The sequence below is a fragment of the Nannospalax galili genome, unplaced genomic scaffold (assembly GCF_000622305.1).
Source record: "Nannospalax galili isolate Female #2095 unplaced genomic scaffold, S.galili_v1.0 scaffold1733, whole genome shotgun sequence".
Lineage (NCBI taxonomy): Eukaryota > Metazoa > Chordata > Mammalia > Rodentia > Spalacidae > Nannospalax > Nannospalax galili.
Window position 1 is genome coordinate 452,506 of NW_008333708.1, and position 20,872 is coordinate 473,377.

The window sequence follows — 20,872 nt, forward strand, 5'->3', positions numbered from 1 at the left end:
CAATGTAAAGGAAGGAATAAGAATAGTATTTTATATTTAGAAGACATCAAACGTTATGCCTTTTAAATTTTTTCGAATTTCTTATATCCAACTTGTTGATATTTTAAATAGAACAAATAGCTTACTTTTGACCTTTATGTAGTCATTTCCTCAATATTGGGATAATGTTGCCCTTTTGATAATCTCTGTGATACTTGTGCTTAGGAATTGATCTTTAGTAACTCTATAAGAGGGTAATTTATAGAGGTTTGTGATAGAGGCACATGCTTGTTATGTGAGATATACAATCAGTAGATATTCCATACATACACAGATACACACAGGAGCACAAACACATGCATTTATATGGTACATATCAGATGGGTGCTGAAGATACAAAAAGATGTCCTGATCTTCATTAGGAGAGTCAGATACATAATTAGACTTTGTGATGAAACAGGGTCAGTAACTATAAGGAAAGGTGTCCTGAAACACGGTGTGACTAATTATGGCTTATCTGACATTTTTATGGATGTGTAAATTTATCAGGAAATTACTTGTTAGAAAGGGACTTCTTGATAGAAGGGACAGCATATTTAGAAGACAAAAAGGTGAAATATATGGTGTTGGCTTGAAATGCCAAATCACACAGCATCCAGAACTAAGAGCTGAGATGATAAAGAAGCTAGTTGAAGCTAGAATATGAGTCAGGAAAGGACTTGGGCAACATCTTGAGCACTGCTCATGAACTTGGACATTGTCCCATGGATAGAAGGGAGGATCAAATATAAGAGGAGTTAAATTGTGATTTATTTATTGAGAGAAGGATTTGAGAAATTAAAAATCTAGAAATTAAGTGTAATTTTGTATTTGCTATTTTCACATACTTACAATAAGGGAAGAGGTAAAGAAGAGAGGCAAGATTAGTGGGTATTGGTAATTTACATTTAGGAAATGGGGAAGAGGATAAACAAATGTCATAAAGTTTTTCAGAGTTCTGCATTACTGTTAATTTTCTTAACAAATGTAAAAATACAACTGTCTATATACATTTTTACAAGCCATTATTCTGTTTTCTGATTATTATTTCTTTTTAAATTTTAGAATGTATTTAATTTCAGTGGCACCTATATTGGCACTACGCAAATTATTCCATTTATAATAAAAAACAGAGGTGTAACACATGCCAAAGTGGAGTTTAATCTGAAAGACTTCCCACTTTTCTCAATGAATTTTAAGGGAAATCCAGGTACATAATTTATGCTGTAATAGTATTGTAAAGCAAAGCAGTTTTAAATTGTCTAAGGTATAATCATGAAAATTTATGACAATGGAAGCTTCTATTCAATATTTTTAATGATTCTGTATTTGTTTACTTTATGCTCCATAGTTCATCATTTTTTTCATCAAATATGCCTAACACGATATCAGACCGCTTTGATAATATATGACATAAAACCATATTTATTGCTAGGCTAAATATAGCTAAATATAGTAAAATATGGTATAGCTTATATAAATATATGGAACAAAGGGAAAATTTGCTGGTTTTAAATGCTCACTGTTATTTGCAGTCTGGGATCCCTCGTATGTGCGTGCTCATGTGTTAGGAATTATGTTAAATTTGGCTCAATCAAAATGCATACCTCTGAGTACATATCATTGTTTTACTCCAGGAGAGGGCAAACTACATATTATACACCAAGTCTGATCTGAATCTGCATACAAACAAAGTTTTATTAGAATATAGACATATTTGTGTATTGCTTATGGCTACTTTCATGCTATAAATAATTGCAAAACTGAAGTTATGATAGAAACCTTATAGTATCTGTTCTTTGAACCCTTAAAAGTTTCCCTCCAATTGGCTTAATTATTTCTTCTTCAGTAAATGTGCAACAATTTCAAATTATAAGCTAATCATTAGACATTGAGTTTGTGAAGGTAACTGAGAGATTTCTGTCCTTAAGAAGTGGATGCTAATTTTATCCATCAGAATCTCAGCCACAAACAGATGACTCACTCAGAAGTTTCAAATAAATAGAGTTGAATACAAAAAAGTATCTAAGGAGATTAGGCCAGGAATAAAAGAAATCAAACCGGATGGAAGATGCCATGACCTGTATTCCTAAAGGAGAAAAAGGAAAGAAGACATGGGCGATCTCATAGGAAATGTAATTATGAAAAATGAGGCAGTTGATAGTATGGAACAGAACCATTGCTTAGCACTTCACCAAGTCAGTGAGTGAGTCAGGGGTTAGATGTATGACCTTTCACTCACCTCCTGCCTTGGACTATTTTGGTTATGCTTTCTAAGATGGAACTGAACTAAGGGAAAAGAGAAAGGAAGTGTAGTTCATTTGTTTTGGAATAAGCCATGATAGAATAAAGGTCAGAAAGAAGAATATTGGAATACGTGACAAATAGTGACTACCTATAACAAGAGTTAGGATAGGTAAAAGAATCAAGTTATTACCGTATAATACGACCATATTAAACGATAATTTTTTTGCTTGTGTTATGGGAACATGCACTGCGAGGAGCCTAGCCCAGACTCAGTTACAAGAAAATATTTCTTATAAACTTCAATGCCTAACTCATATCTTAAAGGACAGAAGATAAATAAGTTATATGTATGTGTCAAGGAATGAGAATAAAGTTCTAGAAATGAGTTACTGTGATTAGTATTTGGAAGGGCTGATGTGGCTCAGGTTATGAAGGGCCCTTTGTCCACTTGTGCATTTTTATCTTACAAATTAAACAGCACCATAGGACTTATATCCAGGTAATGGCATGGGCTTGCACTTTACTAATTTTCCTTCTGGGGCTGAGTTGAGAAGGTGCTGGGATAAAGATAGGGAGACCAGTGAGATATCGCAGCCATGCATGTGAGATGTGATGAGAGCTCTGGACACAGGCAATAAAGCTGCCAGCAAAGGAAAAAAATACAAATGTGTAGTGTAGAGGAATGCGAAGTTATCTGACCTGATGAAGAAGCAGATGCTGTATTAAGGAAGCGGAGGGAATTTCCAGTCAACTCTGCTTTTTGACTTGGAGAGCCAGGTGGCTGGGAGTCAATTCACAGTATAGATGCCTGAGTCTGATCAAGGTTAAGCAGATGTGCTATGTTTGGAGGAGCCTCTTTAGTTGCCTAGGAAAATATTACAGTAGGCTGTTGGAAATATACATGCAATCTATATTCATTTATTACAATGCATATGGTGGATCTTTTTACCTTTCTAACACTTTACTCTGAGTGCTCACATACTCTCAGGCATCATGTTTCAGTGAATTATCAACTCTTGGCTGCACTTCAGAAGCTGCCTGGCAAAGCGCCCTTCTTTCTATAGTTGCATTTACTCTAATTCTAACTCCCTTCAAGGACATGCCATTAGCTTTTAAAAGCTTTTCTGCGGGCAGGACTTTAGCCTTATATCTTTTCCAGAGTCTTGTTAAGTCAAGGATTTGATCACAGCCTTCCACTTAAAAATATTTCCTGGTTTCCTATTACAATTGCAGTCTTTTTCAGCAGGAGGCTGTGCAAAGTGAGGAAGGTCATAATTTGATTTTAATAACTATTAACAATAAAGAGTTTTCTTCAGCTGTTCTGAAAATTCATCTTATCCTATTTAAAAATATTTCATTTATTTTTAAGTGCATGAGAGTATTGCTTCCATGTATGACACTGTATCCATATCATGCAATGCCAATGAACTTCAGGAGTTAGATTTCCCTGTAACTAGAGATACAAATGATTGTTAGTCACCATGTGGGTGTTGAGAATCAATCCAGGATCATCTGCAAGAGCAGCTAGTGTTCTTATCTGTTGGGTCGTGTCTCCAGCCCCACTTATTGTAAATATTTTAACAGATAAATGGTTGTATGTCATATTTTATTGATTTTCAACATAACCCTTTTAAGATTACTTCATAGAATGATTTATGGGAAAAGAAATATTGATATTCATTTATGTATGACTTCACTTTGTCTATCTAGTTATTTTCCATTGCAGGCACCATAGATTGTCTGCTGGAGCCATATTACACAGTACATTTTCTCAACAGCATTGAACTTTCATTCTCCTAGAATGATAGGTCCTTTTCTCTACATTCTTTTTGCTATCTCATTCTCTTTTATAAACTAGCTGTAACCTACTCTGTCCTGTGGATAATTAGCAGTTTTATTCAAACTCCTGGCCAGTTGGCCATTAATTTTGATGCCTTAGGCCATTGTAAAATTTTACTATATCAATAACCAGATTCTGCTTGCTAGTATAGGGGGCCGGGTATGTGTTTTTTGCCCTAATAGAGTATAAACTCCTGAAGATCAAATACCATATTTATAACTGTTGGATTTTAATAGGGTTGTACTAGAGTATACGGACACAATGTGAAAGTATAATCACAGAAAGAAATGTACCATGGAGGGCAGTAAGGAGTGTTTATTTGATAAGCAGTATCATTATGTATACTTCAAATTTACCTTTAATACTGGTTTAGCTAATCTATCTTATTTTACATTTTTGAGATATGTGACTACTCCTTGTAGCTGTTCTTTGCTGTATAGTAATGGGATCTTTTCAAACACCACAAAATTCTAGTAATAGTACCTGATCAATGGCCTTCTTTCATTCATGGTTTGCCTATCATATGAAGGGTAAGAAAATTTGAATGGTAAGGATTTAATAAGTCATTGAATTTGATTTCCAGAGAGGGAAAATTAAAATTAGTATTCCCTGGGTGAATCAGGTACATTTAATGAGAAAATTGGGTTTTAAACACTCTTTGGATAAGAAGAGAGGTTCCACTGCAGCTTCCATTTCATCATTTAGCAACTAATTCCTGTGGGAGTTACCTAATGTGTTTATTCCTGGAGTGATTATAATTTAACAAGGATTTTTCTAATGTGAAATTGTTTGCTTTTTAGTTATTACATTGATTCTCACTGCAAAATATGATTAGAGGCATATTTCATATTAGAGTGTTCATAGTTAATACTAATGATTCATGTGAATATATATTTCTGAAAGTAATTTTCAAGTGTCTCATCAGAACACTCTGATGGGTAACTGAAACAATGCATGTTTCTTTGTGAATATTTGAAGTACCATATAAGATCTGGGTTTTCTCTGCTTTCCTCTTTACTGTGTAAATCATATCTTAGCTGTTTTGAGACCTATGATTAGTCACTTACTTGACTTTCCTCTTTCTTCTTTTCTACCCTCATCCGAATATTGCTATATTTTTTGAACCATGGAAAGATTTTCTAATGGATTTTTTCCTCATTTTTTTCTTGAACCTTTGTTGCATATTTTGATATAAGTTTTAGGTATTAAAAACTGTGTATTGAGAATAACTGCACCTTCTCAACAATAATAACAACAACAATAATAATAATTATATAGATAATGACACCTTTAGAGTTCACATTTTCACATTAAATAATGCTATTATATATATATTTGCATATATTTTATATGTAATTTTTCCACTTTTATAGGAGAATTAAAAAATCCTGAATTTCCTTATTTATATGCTATAGAAGTAGAAGAAAGAACATCTGTGGAATGTGGAATAGCATTTTCTCCTGTAGAAGTAAGTTCACTTTTTTGTTACTCGTATTATATGACTGAAGAGAATTGAAATAAAAAAATACACAATGTAGAACCTATCAAATATCACCTAAGTTCTGTTTGTAAGTGGTCTCTTTCTACATAGGGAGTATGCCTAGGTATGCCTTTTAATTTATTAAAATAATTGCTAGATGTGTCTGGTTCATGGTTTGAGTATGCCTCTAGAGATGCAACCAATATACATAGGACTGCAGTTCTGCCTGGAACTATCTTATGTAGATTAGACTGGCCTCCACCTTGTTGACATCTTCTTGCCTCTGCCTTCTGAGAGCTAGGATTAAAGATGTGCACCACCACATCCAGCTTGAAGTACCTTTGGTTTTATTCATTATTTTTATTTTATGTGTATGTGTGTTTTGCCTGCATGTATGTAAGTGCACCGTGTCTGTTCAATGCCTCACAGAGACCAGAACAGAGTGTTGTATCTGCTGGAATGGAGTTATGAATGGTTGCTAGCTGCCATATGGGAGCTGAGAATAGAACCCATGTCCTGTGGAAGAACAGCAGGTGTTCCTCACTGCTTAGCTATATCCCCAGCCCCCATAGGATATCCATATATATATATACTTTATTATTTATTCTTATTTCTATTTTGTGTGTATGAGTTGCAGATGGTTGTTAGCCACCATGTGGGTGCTGGGAATCAAACCCACATATTCTGAAAGAGCAGCCCCTGCAAGAACAGCCAATGCACTTAACTGCTGAGCCATCTCTCCAGCCCTAGACTATCCTTTTTAAATTTGAAGTTTTCCTCTTTTTGAATAGCAGTGCTTGGTAAAGTGCTTAGAATGACATATCACAAAAAACTGAAATTTAGGGAAACTCTGAATTTACATTCTCTTCATTATATCTTCACACAAATTGTGTGTGAAGATTTGAGGTGAGGGGACAAATCTTATATGGCTATCCATATACATGCAATAGTAACTAAACATTAGCTTTGTGAATTCCAAAAGATGTGTGTATTTCTGGAAATCAAAATTCTTCCTAAGCAGACAATTTAAGGGGCTGAAATGAATACATGGGTTTGTATTGAAAATTACTATCATCATCATCAACATCATCAACATCAGTATCAGATATTCATTTTATAAAGAATTTTTTTGGTCTATTTATTTTTATTTGTGTTTATGAGTGTTTTGCCTACATGTATGTAAGTGAACTTATGTGTTGTGCAGTAACAGTGGATTCCAGAGATGGCTTCAGATTCCCTTAAACAGGACTTACTGGCAGTTGTTAGCTGCCATGTGGGTGCTGGGAACCCAACTCGGGTTCAAGCCATGACTCAATACTCAGTACCTGGCAGATCTCATCAATACTCAGTCCACTTTTTTACCTATGCCATTCTACATAAGTGGAATTTCGACGTGGAATATCGTTTCATCTCTTTCAGCTCTGATGCCCCTCATACATCTTTCTCTTCTGTTCTTTGATACCTCATACATTTCTATAATTCTCTTTTTTTCTCTTGCGAGTCTGTTCATGGTTAATTTTTTATCAGGAACACACTTTACTCACCAAGATAACTTTTTTTTTCTTTTACTTTTTTTTTTAAGTAATAGCCTTCCAGGTCAGCTGGAGCTATAGGGAGACCCTGGTTCAATAACAATAACAACAACAACAACAACAACAACAACAACAACAATAATAATAATAATAATAATAATAATAACAGCCTTTCTTCTGGCTCTTGGAAGAGTCCTATAAGTTATGCTTTCTCAAATCCTTTTCTCTGGTTTGATTTCTCATGTCTTTGTTTAAAGTGACTACTTCTTTGACTTTTGTATTTGGTAAGTTAACCACACTTCTGCCAAGATGAGTATTTTTTGAATTCCAATCTCCTGAGGAGCCCTGTATGTGTCTCCTCCCATTTCTTGAGTCATTGCAGTATCCCAGTAGAAGCCAATTCAGAGTTTTAGACTCCTAGTTCTCTTTCTCTGCATTTCCATGTCCTATTCTTCTATTCTCTTTTTCTGCTGGGAACCCTTCTTCTTCCAACAGTAGGAGGAAGCACTACTTGCCTATATTTTACCTTAAAATATAGGTCCATATGGAACGCAAAAATACCTTGGTGGAGTAAAAGTGATGCATCGACATACATGGTGTACTCACAGGTTCTCCATGCGCAGATTTAGCCAAACACAAAACTAAAGGTATTTGGGAACATTTGCATGTGAATTGATCCTGTACATGTGTTATATCTTGTTATTATTCCCTAAGCAATATAGCTGAACAACCACCTACACAACACTAATATTATATTAAGTATCACAAGTAGTCTAGATTTAACAGGGCTACCAATTTGACTCAGTGAACTAAGGACTCTTGCTGCCAAGGCTGATGAAATTTATTGACTCTCTAGAGCTCACATAGTAGAAGATGACTGATTCTCTTAAGTTGCTTTCTGTCCTCCCTATTTGCACCATGACAAGCACTTGCTTACAAACATACACACCAGTGTCCCATAGATATCAAAGGATGACTCACTGAAAATCACTAGAATTAAAAGAATATCATTTCTTTGACATTTGCTGTTCATTTTCTTTAAAACTACTTTAATGGTCAGCATAGACTTGTTGAGAAGGGTACAGCACTAGATGTATGTACCTCTGAAACCATCCTTGTTGTAATGATTTTGCGGGGTGGGTGCTTTTGGTATGTCAGAAGACTATATTCTTCTTACTTCTCCATGTTTTAAATATTCATATTTTTACCTATTTTATTTCCATTGTCATCTCTAGAAATTTACCAAAGGAAGTACGGATACTCGTTTTCATGAGTATGTTTGCATGTCCATGAAGTGTGTTAATTTGCACATATCTTCAGTAGCATTACTATTTTTACTTTTGTTTAAGCAATTATGTAGGTGAGAAATGATACCTCCTGTGATTTCAACATGCATTTGTATGATGTTTAATGTAAAGCATCTTTATTGTGCAAATATGTCACTGTGTGCATATCTTCTTTGAAATTTGTTTTCTATGCTTTCATTCATATTTTCATTACTTGTTTCTTTTAAACAACTGATCTTTGTATTTTCTTTGTCTATTTTTATGAGGACAGGTAGTTTAACTTTTATATGATACAGATTAATCATTTTCTCTTTTTTGAATGATAAATTTGTTACAGTATTTAAGAAATCCTTACCTAACCTAGGATCACAAAAAATTTTCTCTATATTTTCTTCCTAATGTTAATTTAGGGCATATAGGTTGATATGTGATTCATTTTGAATGAATAGGAATTATTTTTTTAAAATGCCTCTTTTTTGGTTTTCAAAAATTATCCCTGACATAGTGAATAATAAATCAGATCCTTTTTTAAGTAAATATGTTTTCAGTGTCACAAGATAATTTTATTTTGAAAAATGTTATTTTGCTGAATCAAGTGGATGAAATGCTTTTCAAAGCATAAACATTCATAAATATAACATACATTTTTTTGTTTGTCAGGTAGCAACTTATGACTTTATCTTTCAAGTTCAAATTAATTCCTTCAAAGCTTCAGAATTGTACTGTGAATATTTGACAAAGAAAATTAAGTTGATGCCTAGAACATCACCACTTATCCCTCCATGTTTTGTTCGAGCTACTGGTATGTATTACAAAGCAGTCTACCAGTATGGGTAGGCAAAATATTTATACAGAAGTATGTAAAAGTTAAAAAATGATAATGGTCTTTATTTTGAAAAAATTTAAATATTAGAAAAGAAAATAATGATACAGTTTCTTTGTGAATAAAATCACAAGTCTGTTAGATGGCGTATTGATTAATAGCACAAATATGTCCATAAGTCAGTGATTAATGCTGAAACATACAGGAAAGACTACAAACAAGCAGATTTAGTGTCATGTTGGCAGTTTAAAAATGAAACAGAAATATAAATTAATGAAGGGAAATAAAATAGTGACTTTTTAAAATTAATGTTGAGAATTTCATACATGAGTATTGTCTTTGCATCCTTCTGAGTCCCCCAACAACTCCTCCCATGTCCTCCTACTCCCTCTCAATGTCTTGTCCTCTTCTATGATATATCTGTACTTTAATATATTAGATACACTTATAAACATACATATATATAGCACTGATTCCATTTAGTGGTGCTCATGTGTACCTGTGCTTAAGGCTATGCACATGAGATTAGATAACTTCTCAGGGTACTAGTCCTGGATAAAACTGATTCTTACTCCTTAGGCATTGCCTATAACCCTTCATCTTGAGGTGGATGACATTCCGCCTGTCCACATTGCCATGTCAACTGGTTTTGTCATTATGCAGATCTCATTAGACTACTATAGAGTGAAGAGTTCATTGGTTCACCTTTCCTATCATGTCCAGAATGCAGTAATTAGCTAATGTTTCTTGCCCCTCTGGTTCTTACATTCTTTTTCCTCCTCTTGCATGATATTCCCTTAGCCTTAGGTATAGAGGTTGTACTGTAGATGTGTCTGTTAGGGCTGGACACACCACAATCACTTATTCTCTGTCTTTAACAAGTTGTGGAACTTCATAATATCTTCCATCTTTTGGAAAAAGAAGTTTTGATGAGTGGTGAGAAGTACACTTGTCTGTAAATATGAGGATATGTATTTAGAATATAGAAAGAAATTACATTGGTCTAGGGAAGTGACAGGTCTGTGTTTTTATCTAGAGTCTATGACATCTCCAGCCATGTGTACTTGGCTGTACCACACACTGATTCCATCACATTGAGAAAGCCTTAAGTCTGATTAGATAACTGTAGATTACCACTAAGATAAAAGTGCCATTAGGACACAAGTAGAGATAGTTTCCTAGGCCATTCATTGTTGTGGCTCATAGACTTTAAAGCTTGGTAAGATCTTTGATTGGTTTTCTCCCTTGGAAGCTTGCAGAGAATCTCTTTTATAGTTGCATTTTTTGCAATTTTCATACAATGTCATTTGATGGTACTTAGATACCCTCCACTTTCTGCAGCTCTGCCACTAACCCTGATTCATATAATGTATTCATATATATGCACATATAATATGGCCTATAAAGTCTGATGTGTGTCCCGATATGTACTTCAGTGTGGGTCCATTTACTTGGCCCAACAATAGTCCAATCCCTGCAAGATGTTGTCTTTCCCCCTCCCAGCAGCTATCAATTGCCAAAAGTTTCTTAAATTGGGTTGGAATTTCTTACCCATTTCCCTGGGTCTATGGTGGGATCTTGTCTTGACTGAGCTTACATAGGACCTATGCATGCTGTCATCATTCCTGTGAGCTTATATGAGCAAATGACCAGCTGTCTGGAAGAGTGTTTCCTTGAGGTCATTCACTGCTCTGGCTCTTACACTCTTTCTTCATCCTCTTCCACAATGATCCCTGAGCCTTGGGGCCAGAGGTTTGAAATAGGTGTCCTATTCATGGGTAAGAACGCTGTTGCTTCTTGTTCTCTGTACATTGACAAATTGTGGGTCTCTGTGTTGATCACCATCTGTTGCATAAGGAAAATTCTCTGGTGAGTGTAGAGATGCACTGATGTTAAGCATAGCGATTGCACTGAAGATGTGTCACTTAGGGTTAAGTGACTCATAGCAACTTATTTTCTGTTTGACCAGTTCTGGAATTCTGTGTTAGTCTCCATGTGTTGCAGAAGGAAGCTTCTTTGATGAGGGTTGAGAGGTAGACTTGTCTGTAAATACGAGGATACATATTTAGATTAAAGTCAGAAATCATGTTGGCCTAAGGATGTGGCAAAAGTAGATTTTTCTTGAGGATCTATGACCTCACCAGACATGTGTATTTGGCTATGTTTATAATACTGCACTTGAATACCCTCCCACTGAGTGAGCTTTAAGTCCAATTAGATAGCTGTTGATTATCCCCTAGATAAAAGTGCCACACCTGAACCAAAAGAAATAGTTTGCTGTGCCACTAATTCATGTGGTTATTAGACTTTACAGCTGAGGTTGAACCGTAGATTTGTTTTCTCCCTTAGCAGCTTACATAGCATTATTTGATACTATGAGAGATAGTCTTCTTCAGGGAAGAGGCTTCCAGATCATTTCCAGTTCCATTACTCCAAGTCCCATGTCTGAAGAATATCCTGTATTCAACAATAGAGTCTTACCTTCTAGTTCTGGGAGGCAACCTAGGACTGTGGCAATTTCTTGTGTTTGGAATTTCTGTTTTGTTTCATTTATCTACATGTCTTTTTTGTGACAATACCATGCTGTTTTTATTACTACAGCTCCCTAACTCAGTGTGAATTATGATGTGATAATTCCTTTGACATTGCTCTTTTTACTCAGCATTTCTTTCCCTTTCCAGGGTCTTTTGTGGTTCCATATAAATTTTAAGAATTTTTTTATTTCTTTTTTTCTCTTTCCACATGGCAGAATTTATTGAATAATAATAAATTCACATGATGCAATGGTTCCATTGTCAGCAATCTAGTAGTAGTCCTGATTCCCTTGATAGGTGACAGAAGCAAACAGATCCTTTTATACCAATCTTACCTACTAATATTAACTCTCAGATCACACATTACACAGAACATACTCACATGCACGCATGCACTTTTTCATATATATATATATATATATATATGTTCTATAGAATGGCTCTACAGGATCAAAAAGGCCAAAGCCTGAGGTACAGAAACCCGAAGGTGATAGGGATGCAAAAATAGTCTCTTCAGGGGGTTGGTGTTCTGCTAGAGAGATGCTGCTGGTGCTGCTGAATAAAGCTGCAGAGTGGGAGTTGAACCAAGCCTCAGGGTTGAGTTGAACTGCAGAAACAAAGTTCAGGACCATCGAGGCTATAGAGCAAAGGACTGTGTTCAGATGAACTAGCATACAGATGGACAATTTGAGTAGCACTCTATTTTCTGAAGAATGTCAGGGAAATTTGATTGGGATTACATCAAATCTGTAAATTGCTTTTGGTAGTGTGGTCATTTTCATAATATTAATTATACCAATCCATGAGCGTGGGATATAGTTCTATTTCTACGGTATTCCTCAATCTCTTTCTTCAAAGGTTTAAATTTTAATTGTAGATATCTTTAGTATCTTTTGTTTGGTTTAATCCTAGACATTTTATTTTATTTTTCGAGGCTATATAAATGAGAGCATTTCTATGATTTCTTTATCTGGCTGTTTCTTACTGGTATATAGAAAGACCAGTGGTTTTTATTAATTTATTTTGTATCCTGCCACTTAGCTGAAAGTATTGACCATTTCTAAAAGTTTTCTGGTGTTATTTTGGTGTTCTCTTGTCATACCATCTGCAAATAGGAATACTTTGCTTTCTTTTCATCCAATTAATATATTTAATTTCCTTTTCTTGTCTTATTATTCTATCGGTGCTTTTAAGCAGTATATTGAAAAGAAGTGGGGGTAGGGGACCGCCTTTTCTTGCTCCTAATTTTAATGGCACTGAGTTTTTTTTTTTTTTTTACATGTGGAATGATTTTGGCTGTGGGTTTTTTGTATATCGCCTTAATCATGATGAGGTATGTTCCTTCTGGACAAATTTCATCTAGAAGTTTTGTCATGAAGCCATGTTGGATTTTGTCAAATGCATGTTTTTTTGCATTTATTGATATCATCATGTGATTTTTGTCTTTAAATCTGTGTATATGATTTATTACATTCATTGACATATGTATATTGAATCATTCCTGTATCTCTGGAGTCAAACCAACTTGATTATCATGGATGATCTTTTTGATGTGTGTCTGTGTGTGCTTTGTTAGTATTTTATTGTGGAATTTGCATCTATGTTCATTAAGCATATTTCTCTGTTGCATTCTTTTTTATTGGTTTGTTTTGTCTTTACCTGATTTTGGTATTGGAATAATACTGGTGGTCCAGGTCTGGAGAATACTGTGTTCTTGTTCTAGTCCAGGAGCAGGAAGGTAGCTACGAAGTGTGCAGGGTTCTGACTAGTTCATAAGGGTAGTCTGGTTTCCTGTCCTAGTCCCAGAGGGGAACGATGAGGAAGGAGTGGGCTGGTTCTGACTGGATCACCAGACTGGCGCATTTGGTGAGAACACTGAGTTCCATTTCTAATGCCCAATAATGACAGTTTTACTTATGGAAATACTTTTTTTCCAAATGCATTTGTTAATACAGTACTAATTTCTTCATGCATAGCTCATTAAGTTTATTAAATATTTGGGTTACTTATATTCTCTAAATATTAAAAAAGAAAGCCTGTAGTCTGAATACTGTACTTTTGGAAATCTTTGGCTTTTCTATTTATTATATAAGCTTAATTACTTTTCTTGAAATTCAAGAAGTTTCACCCCGGAGAAATGACTCAGTAGTTAAGAGCATTGATTGCTCTTGCAAAGGATCCAGATTCAATTCCAAGCACTCACATGGTAGCTAACAACCATCTGTAATTCCAGTTCCAGGAGAATCCAATGCCTTCTTCTGACTCCTCCGGCTTTGCTTGACATGGGTGCACTTACACACATGCAGGCAATACACTCATAAACATAAAATAAAAATAATAAATAAAATATTTTTCAAAAAGACATTCAAGAAGTTTATATTTTGCCTGACACTAAATTAAACTCTCAGTAATAAGATAGTGATGATGTCAAGTGAGTTAATAATTGCATGACAGCTGGAAAGTGATGCCTCACTAAGAGAGTATGCCCATAATGTAAATTTATGTCATTCATTTTAAACCCAAAATTACAAATCATTTGGTTAGGAGGGCGCCTTTAGCAATTTAGGTTTTTTTTTACCCTAAGGTGTCCTCTGCTAAAAAGAGAATATGATCATTTTCTAATGCCTTTTCTGAAATTGGTAGATTTTGTTTCACTATAAATTCATTTATTCATAACAAATTTTCATGTTTAGTATGAACGTTTTACAAGCTCTTCATTGCTTTTAGATTTATTAAATTTTATGAGTATTTTGCCTGCATGCATGTATGGACACCATACCTACAGAGTCCAGAAAAGAGCATCTAATCTTCTGAAAGCGGTGTTGCAGACTAGTTGTTAGCCTCCATGTGGGTGTTGGGAACTGACCCAGGGTCCTCTGTAAGAGTAGCCAGTGCTGTTACCTGTTGAACCATCTCTCTACCTCCATTCTATATGATTTCCAACTTTTTAAAAATATCCAAATTTATGCTCCTCTAAGAGTTGTTATAAATATGGAATTCTGATCATTTCTCCTTTTAAAAGCTCTTTTCTATTTTAAACTTTCAAACTGTCTTAATGTTTTCTAAGTTTTTATTTTTTTGTATATTTATAGGCTTACTGTTTCTTTCATTGAAAAATTACATTTTATCTTTAACATTATTTCTTTGACATTTTCGTCTTTACCTCAAATACTTTTGACTCCTGATAGTTTTTATATGCTAAGTAATTATTCTCAAAATTCTGGATTCTACATTGAATATTGTATTTTTGTTTGGAACTCAGTATGCTGATTCATGTTTTGTTCTAGGGAGGGTGGTCTCAAATATTTGGTTGTGAGCCTTTTAATCACTGTGGTTCAGTTTCCTCAGAAAATGATTCTCCAGAAATCTCTTTCACAGAGGCTATAACCTTGTTGTTTAAATTAAATGAAGCTCTACAGATTATAACGGAATGTCTTTAAACAAAATTTTGTTTTAAAGCTAGTAGTTTTGTATACACAGAAGCTGGCAGTTTTCCCAGTTATGGATTATTGGTAATTTGCAAAGGGAAAAAGCCATATTACATGTGATTCTTGCTTTGGATCTGCCATAACTTGTTTTTCTTAGGGTTTGTCTTGACAAGCATTGAGTGTATCACAGTGGTGAACACAGTTTGCAATTGTGTTCTTATTGATCACATATTCCAAACCCCTGCCAAAGCAGCTATTAATTCAAGTAACAATAGAACATACATAAGTTAGAAAATGGTTTATTTCCGTGGACCCAACATTTATGAGACCCTATTGGTTCCATTAAGAATTTAAATGTCTCCCACGTACTGGAATTAAAAGCATGTAACACCATGCCTGCGTTACACAGATTTTTTTTTATACCTAATGAAATTCTAAGAATTTTCCAAGGTTTGAAATACTGTGTTTGGTCATATATACATGTACATATAAAGAAAAGTTATAATGAAAATGACATTTTACATCAATGGTTTAACATTATCGCAAATAGATTTGATTGTGCAAAAGTAATAAAAAAAGAATTTAAATGTCTCAGAAGTTTAAAGATGCATAGAGAAAAGCAGGCAAAAGTAACCTTTCTCATGCATAATTTTTGCAGAACTCCCTAATTATAATGTCCATAGAGTAGCTATTCACTGAAAGAATTTATGTCAACTATTTTCCCTGAATTTCAGTGATATTTCATCTTCACTTCTTCATGAGTCAAAGTTTAATATGAGCATCATATTAATACCACTTGTCCTTTCTTTTTCAAAATTGAGTTTATTTTATTCTTTTTTTTACCACCTCTATGGTTATTGTTTGATTTTACATGTAATTCATTGCCACAAAAATTAAAAAAAAATGAATTTTTAGTATATGGAAACCAAGTTACTTTAAAATTATTTTAAGTGGAGTTTTATTTTTTACTTGGAATATAAAGCAGAAACAGACCTCATTTTCTTATTGTTTCTCTTTGAAAATGTGTTAAGTAGTGCCCATGAACTTCTATTAACATTGCCATTATTTTTACTTTCCCTTTAAAGTATTGAGACCACCATTGAAACTATCTAGCACTAAGTTGGTATTTAAAGTCCCATTGCATGAGCTGGATCATAATAAGGACGTCACAAAAATTCAGGTATGTATTCATAATTGATACGGCGTGCAACTCTTTCATAATTATCATTTTGTAATTTCGGTTTTCACTAAGTTAATTATTTGAAAGCATGAAAAGTTCAAATTATTTTTAACAGCAATTTTGCCACATGTTCTTGCTGTTTGGAGTAACAACCCTGTCTTTTATAGAGAGTAATATATACATATATATATATACACAACACACACACACACATATATATATATATATACATACACTTAAGCTATACAGCATATGTGCATTCAAATACTATATATTACTTATATATAATTTTTCAGAACTATATGGTCATTAGATATTCTCATTATTACTAATTCTCATGTATTGTTGGCTATTCCAGCAAATAAAATCAGGAAATGATTGTATATATGCTAATCCATGAATATACACATGTAGAAACCCACAGGGACATGTATGATTATCCTGTCCATCTTTCAAACATGAGTTAAAAATTATGTCAAAATGATCGATCCAGCACCACAAATTAAATTTCATCCCTCCTTTTTTCCTGTGGTAACTCATTTCTCTGACAATGAAAAATCTTTCTTTAATTAAGTATTGTTTACTTATTTTATACAGTATAGAAGTAAATAATTTTCAGAATCACTAACCTTCAGCCCATCAGAATTGTTAACACCTTTGACAATTAAACCATTGTTCATTGTTTATGTGTAGTTTTGTTTGATTTTAGCTTTATATTTTTCACTCAGAGCATACTTTTCCAAAATTAATTTATATGAGCATATCTCAAAGCTCCAGTGAGGTTAGTTCATGGATTTGTGATGCAGTTTATTATAGTCTGAAATCTTATATTGGTATTCCCCAATATCTTCATTGATTTTTTTTTTGTTTCACATATATTTGTCTGTTTCTAGTATTCTAACTTTTGTGTTTTGAAAATACATAGATTAATCTACTACTTAAGTGCTCTATAGAACAATTTTATCATAGTAAAAAAAATTCTGTATGAACTATCGGCAGTCAAAGTTCTCCAGATTATTATTACTTAGCAACAGCTTCTTGTTTTCCACCTATGTGATGTTGCATTTCTACAATGGCATAATTATACAATATACATTTCGGGATGATATCTTTTGCTTACAACAAGTATACTTAATATTTATCCATGTTTATGTGAATTAATATTTCACCTAAATTTTATTGTGTCAATATTCTCTAACATGCTTATCCTTTATTTCAAGAAATCTTTCACTTTTTTTCTCCAAGTTTTGTGAATAGGAGGAAAGCTATTATGGGCATTCCATAATTTTTAATGTTCATTTTCAGTTTATTTAAACTAATGATTAGTATTAGAACTTCAGAATGATATGGTCACTATATGATTAGCACTATAAGAAACTGTTGAGTTTCTGGGTACCTTTCAATGAAGCTGGTCTATTTTATATTTGCACTATCCAAGGATGTGAGAGTTTTGTTCTCTGCATCCTTGTTCGTTAATTAAGCTGTGTTCATATTTTGTAGTAACTCAGTCTCAATTTTCTGTATACTTTTCATAGTTGTTAAACACTCTGAACATGTATTCCTTTTTTTTAACTAACATCAACTAAAAATCATTTGATCTGTGTTTACATATTTGTCATTTTATTACATGAAGATGTACATCAAATCCCTCTGTTAATACTCCTAATTTTATACAGCATTTACTAAGTAAAATTTTTTTCATGTCTATGTATGAACAGGATCTTATGTTACATAATATTTCCAAAAAAACTGTTTACTGGTCTTTCGATATTTGTAAAATTGATAAACTTTTCAAAAGTGGCATATTCAAATTTACTGCACTGATTGGGAGTTTGAAACCAGATGAAAAATATACTATTTCCATACATTTTTGTCCACGTAAGTAATTTTCTACTATTTTCTTATTCTGGTTAAATGAGTCTAGCATTGTCTGTGAATAGTGTCATATTAAAAGCAACTCTTTGTTTCATTGATACTCTTATTTTTCTAGTTTATTTGTTTCTGCTGTGACATTTGTAAAAATTATTTTTGTATTTTTTCACCAGCACACAAAGTATTAGACATTTTGAAATAAAGTATGTTTTAGTAGGTTATTCTCCCTCCTCATCTCCCCTACTGCTCTGCCCCTCATCCTTTTTGTTACCTTCTCCTATCTAGTTTCTACTTCCCTGTCACAGGTGTCTGTTTGCCAAACACTTACCCACCTCCTCAGTACCTGCTTTATCCACAATTATTGTAATATTTACTATTTTCTTCATTTCTATAAACATTTTTTTTAATTTTTCTAATCCCTTGAAGAATAGATAAATTATCTTCTTGAATATATTTTCTTTTTAAATTTTAAAAATTTATTTATTTTATTTTATTTATTTTTATTTATTTCTTTAATGTGTATGTGTGTTTTTCTGCCTGCATGTATGCAAATGTACCATGTTTGTGAAATGTGTGCGGAGGCCAGAAGAGGGTGTCGGATCCCCTGGGACTGACAATCAGTGTTCTTAATCGCTGAGTCATCTCTCCAGCTCCAAAATATGTTTTGAAAAAGAGATTTGAGTCTTTTTCTAAATACAGTGGTTGTTGGTCAAATTTATTTCCTTGTGATTTTCACACTGAGACAGGGTTCTCCCTGTAGCCCCAGCTGGCCTGGGACTCACTATGTAGACCAGGCTGGCCTTGAACTCACAGAGATCCAAAATCATGTATTTTAAATCACATATTTATGACTTTCAAAGTTTCTTCTGTTATTAAATTTGGTCTTTATAACATTGTGATAGGAAGGGATACTTGAGATAAATTTAGTCTTTTGAAATTTGTTAATTTGTTAAAATTTTTGTCTGTGGCCTAGACCAAGAGGAGAATGTTCCATGTGCACATGAGAAGACTATGCAAATTGTTACTGTTGGATGAAATATTGTATATATGGATGTTAAAGTTATGTACTCTAAATTTTAGTTACTTCCTGATAGTCCTTTTTTTTTTTTTTTGGTTGCTTTTTTAAATGGGAATGCATTCTTAAATGGGTATAATGATGCTATCCACTATTGTTGCATTATACTCTCTCATCAGATTTATTACTAGCTGATTATTTATTTTGATGTTCTGGTAATGGGCACATGCATATTTATATTTTTGTATATTTTTGAAGAATTTCTCCCGCTATTAATATTTAACACCTTCTTTTCTCATTTTACAATTTGAGAATTATCGTTCAATTTATCCGATAATAGTCCCTACTCTTTTGGATTCCATTTGCTGTGTATCTCTTTATAATATTTGACTATAAATCTGTGCTTGATTTTAATAGTGAAATGAATTTCTGCTAGGCAGCATGTAGCTTATAGTTAGGTCTTTGTTTTTATACACATTCAGCCACTCTGTCTTTTTCTTGGAATGTCAGGCTGAGAAATAATGTCAGTACAACCTTTTCAAAGTTCACATTTTAATAAGTCTCAAAGCTTTTTCATCTGTGAACTTTATTATTTTAATTTTGGCCTCCAAAATAATGCTAATAACATTATATTTATTAAACTACACTTATTCTATAGGATATATATGTATTTATATATACATACACACTATATATATATATATATTTGAGACAGGGTCTCCCTTGTAGCCCCATCTTAAAAAAAAATAAAAAATTTGCCCCATCTCTAGACATGGTACACTTGAAGGTATTTTTCTCCATAATACTTTTATTTTATCTTAAATTGTTCTGTAGAAGGAACTGCCCTCAGTAAACTATTCTGCTCCACTGAACATTATAGTACATTTTAATAATAATATTTGAGCTATATTCATTTTTGTATGTAAATTAAACTAAAGAACTTATTGTTTTCATAGGTGAGCCTATTTCATACTTAGGTGATGTTCCTATACGCTTAAATGATAATCTATTTGACTATAGAACTTTATCTCTGATTGGAGAGATACAAAAACCAAAGATAAGTTTTGATCCATCGTTTATTTGCTTCACTCCTGTTCCTTTGGATATCAAAACTGGGGTGGATATCAGAATTTTGCCACAAAACTATTTCAGGTAAATAATGCGAATTTACCACATCTTCTTTTCATGCTACGAAGAACTATTAATGCATTTCATTGTACAAGGAAAGTTTTAAAAAGACAAAAGTCTTCATAATTACTGTATTTTCAGGTAATTTTTTGTCTTTTGTGGAATAAGAAATAAGCTTAATATTTTAGTATGTAAGTATTTTTATTTCTATGTGAAAAATTAGGAAAATTATTGTCTCTTAAACATACATTGACATCTCAGACAACATGAATTTATTGTCTTTCAGTTTCTGTGGATCAGTATTCTAGGCTAGTTTAGCAGAATCCTGTTCAGTGTCCCAGCAGGCGATAGGCTGTTGTAGTCTTTTTAATAATGCTTATTTGCTGTAGGTTTGTACATAAAGAATAAAACTAATGTTTCAATATTTATTGACAACAAAATTATAAAGTTCAATTAATTTTTAAAATATTATATATACTTAACTTTGTT

At 33.3% G+C, this 20,872-nt stretch overlaps 1 protein-coding gene across 1 annotated transcript in view; it reads left to right on the forward strand.

The window, feature by feature from the left end:
* The window catches only part of Cfap47 (cilia and flagella associated protein 47), a 337,765-nt gene that overhangs the window by 74,896 nt on the left and 241,997 nt on the right, over nucleotides 1–20,872 (forward strand). The window contains exons 20-25 of the mRNA XM_029561230.1: nucleotides 1,084–1,228; nucleotides 5,479–5,573; nucleotides 9,064–9,205; nucleotides 16,274–16,368; nucleotides 18,087–18,246; nucleotides 20,212–20,407. Coding sequence (XP_029417090.1) covers nucleotides 1,084–1,228; nucleotides 5,479–5,573; nucleotides 9,064–9,205; nucleotides 16,274–16,368; nucleotides 18,087–18,246; nucleotides 20,212–20,407 — 833 coding nt within the window. The remainder of the gene's footprint in view (nucleotides 1–1,083; nucleotides 1,229–5,478; nucleotides 5,574–9,063; nucleotides 9,206–16,273; nucleotides 16,369–18,086; nucleotides 18,247–20,211; nucleotides 20,408–20,872) is intronic.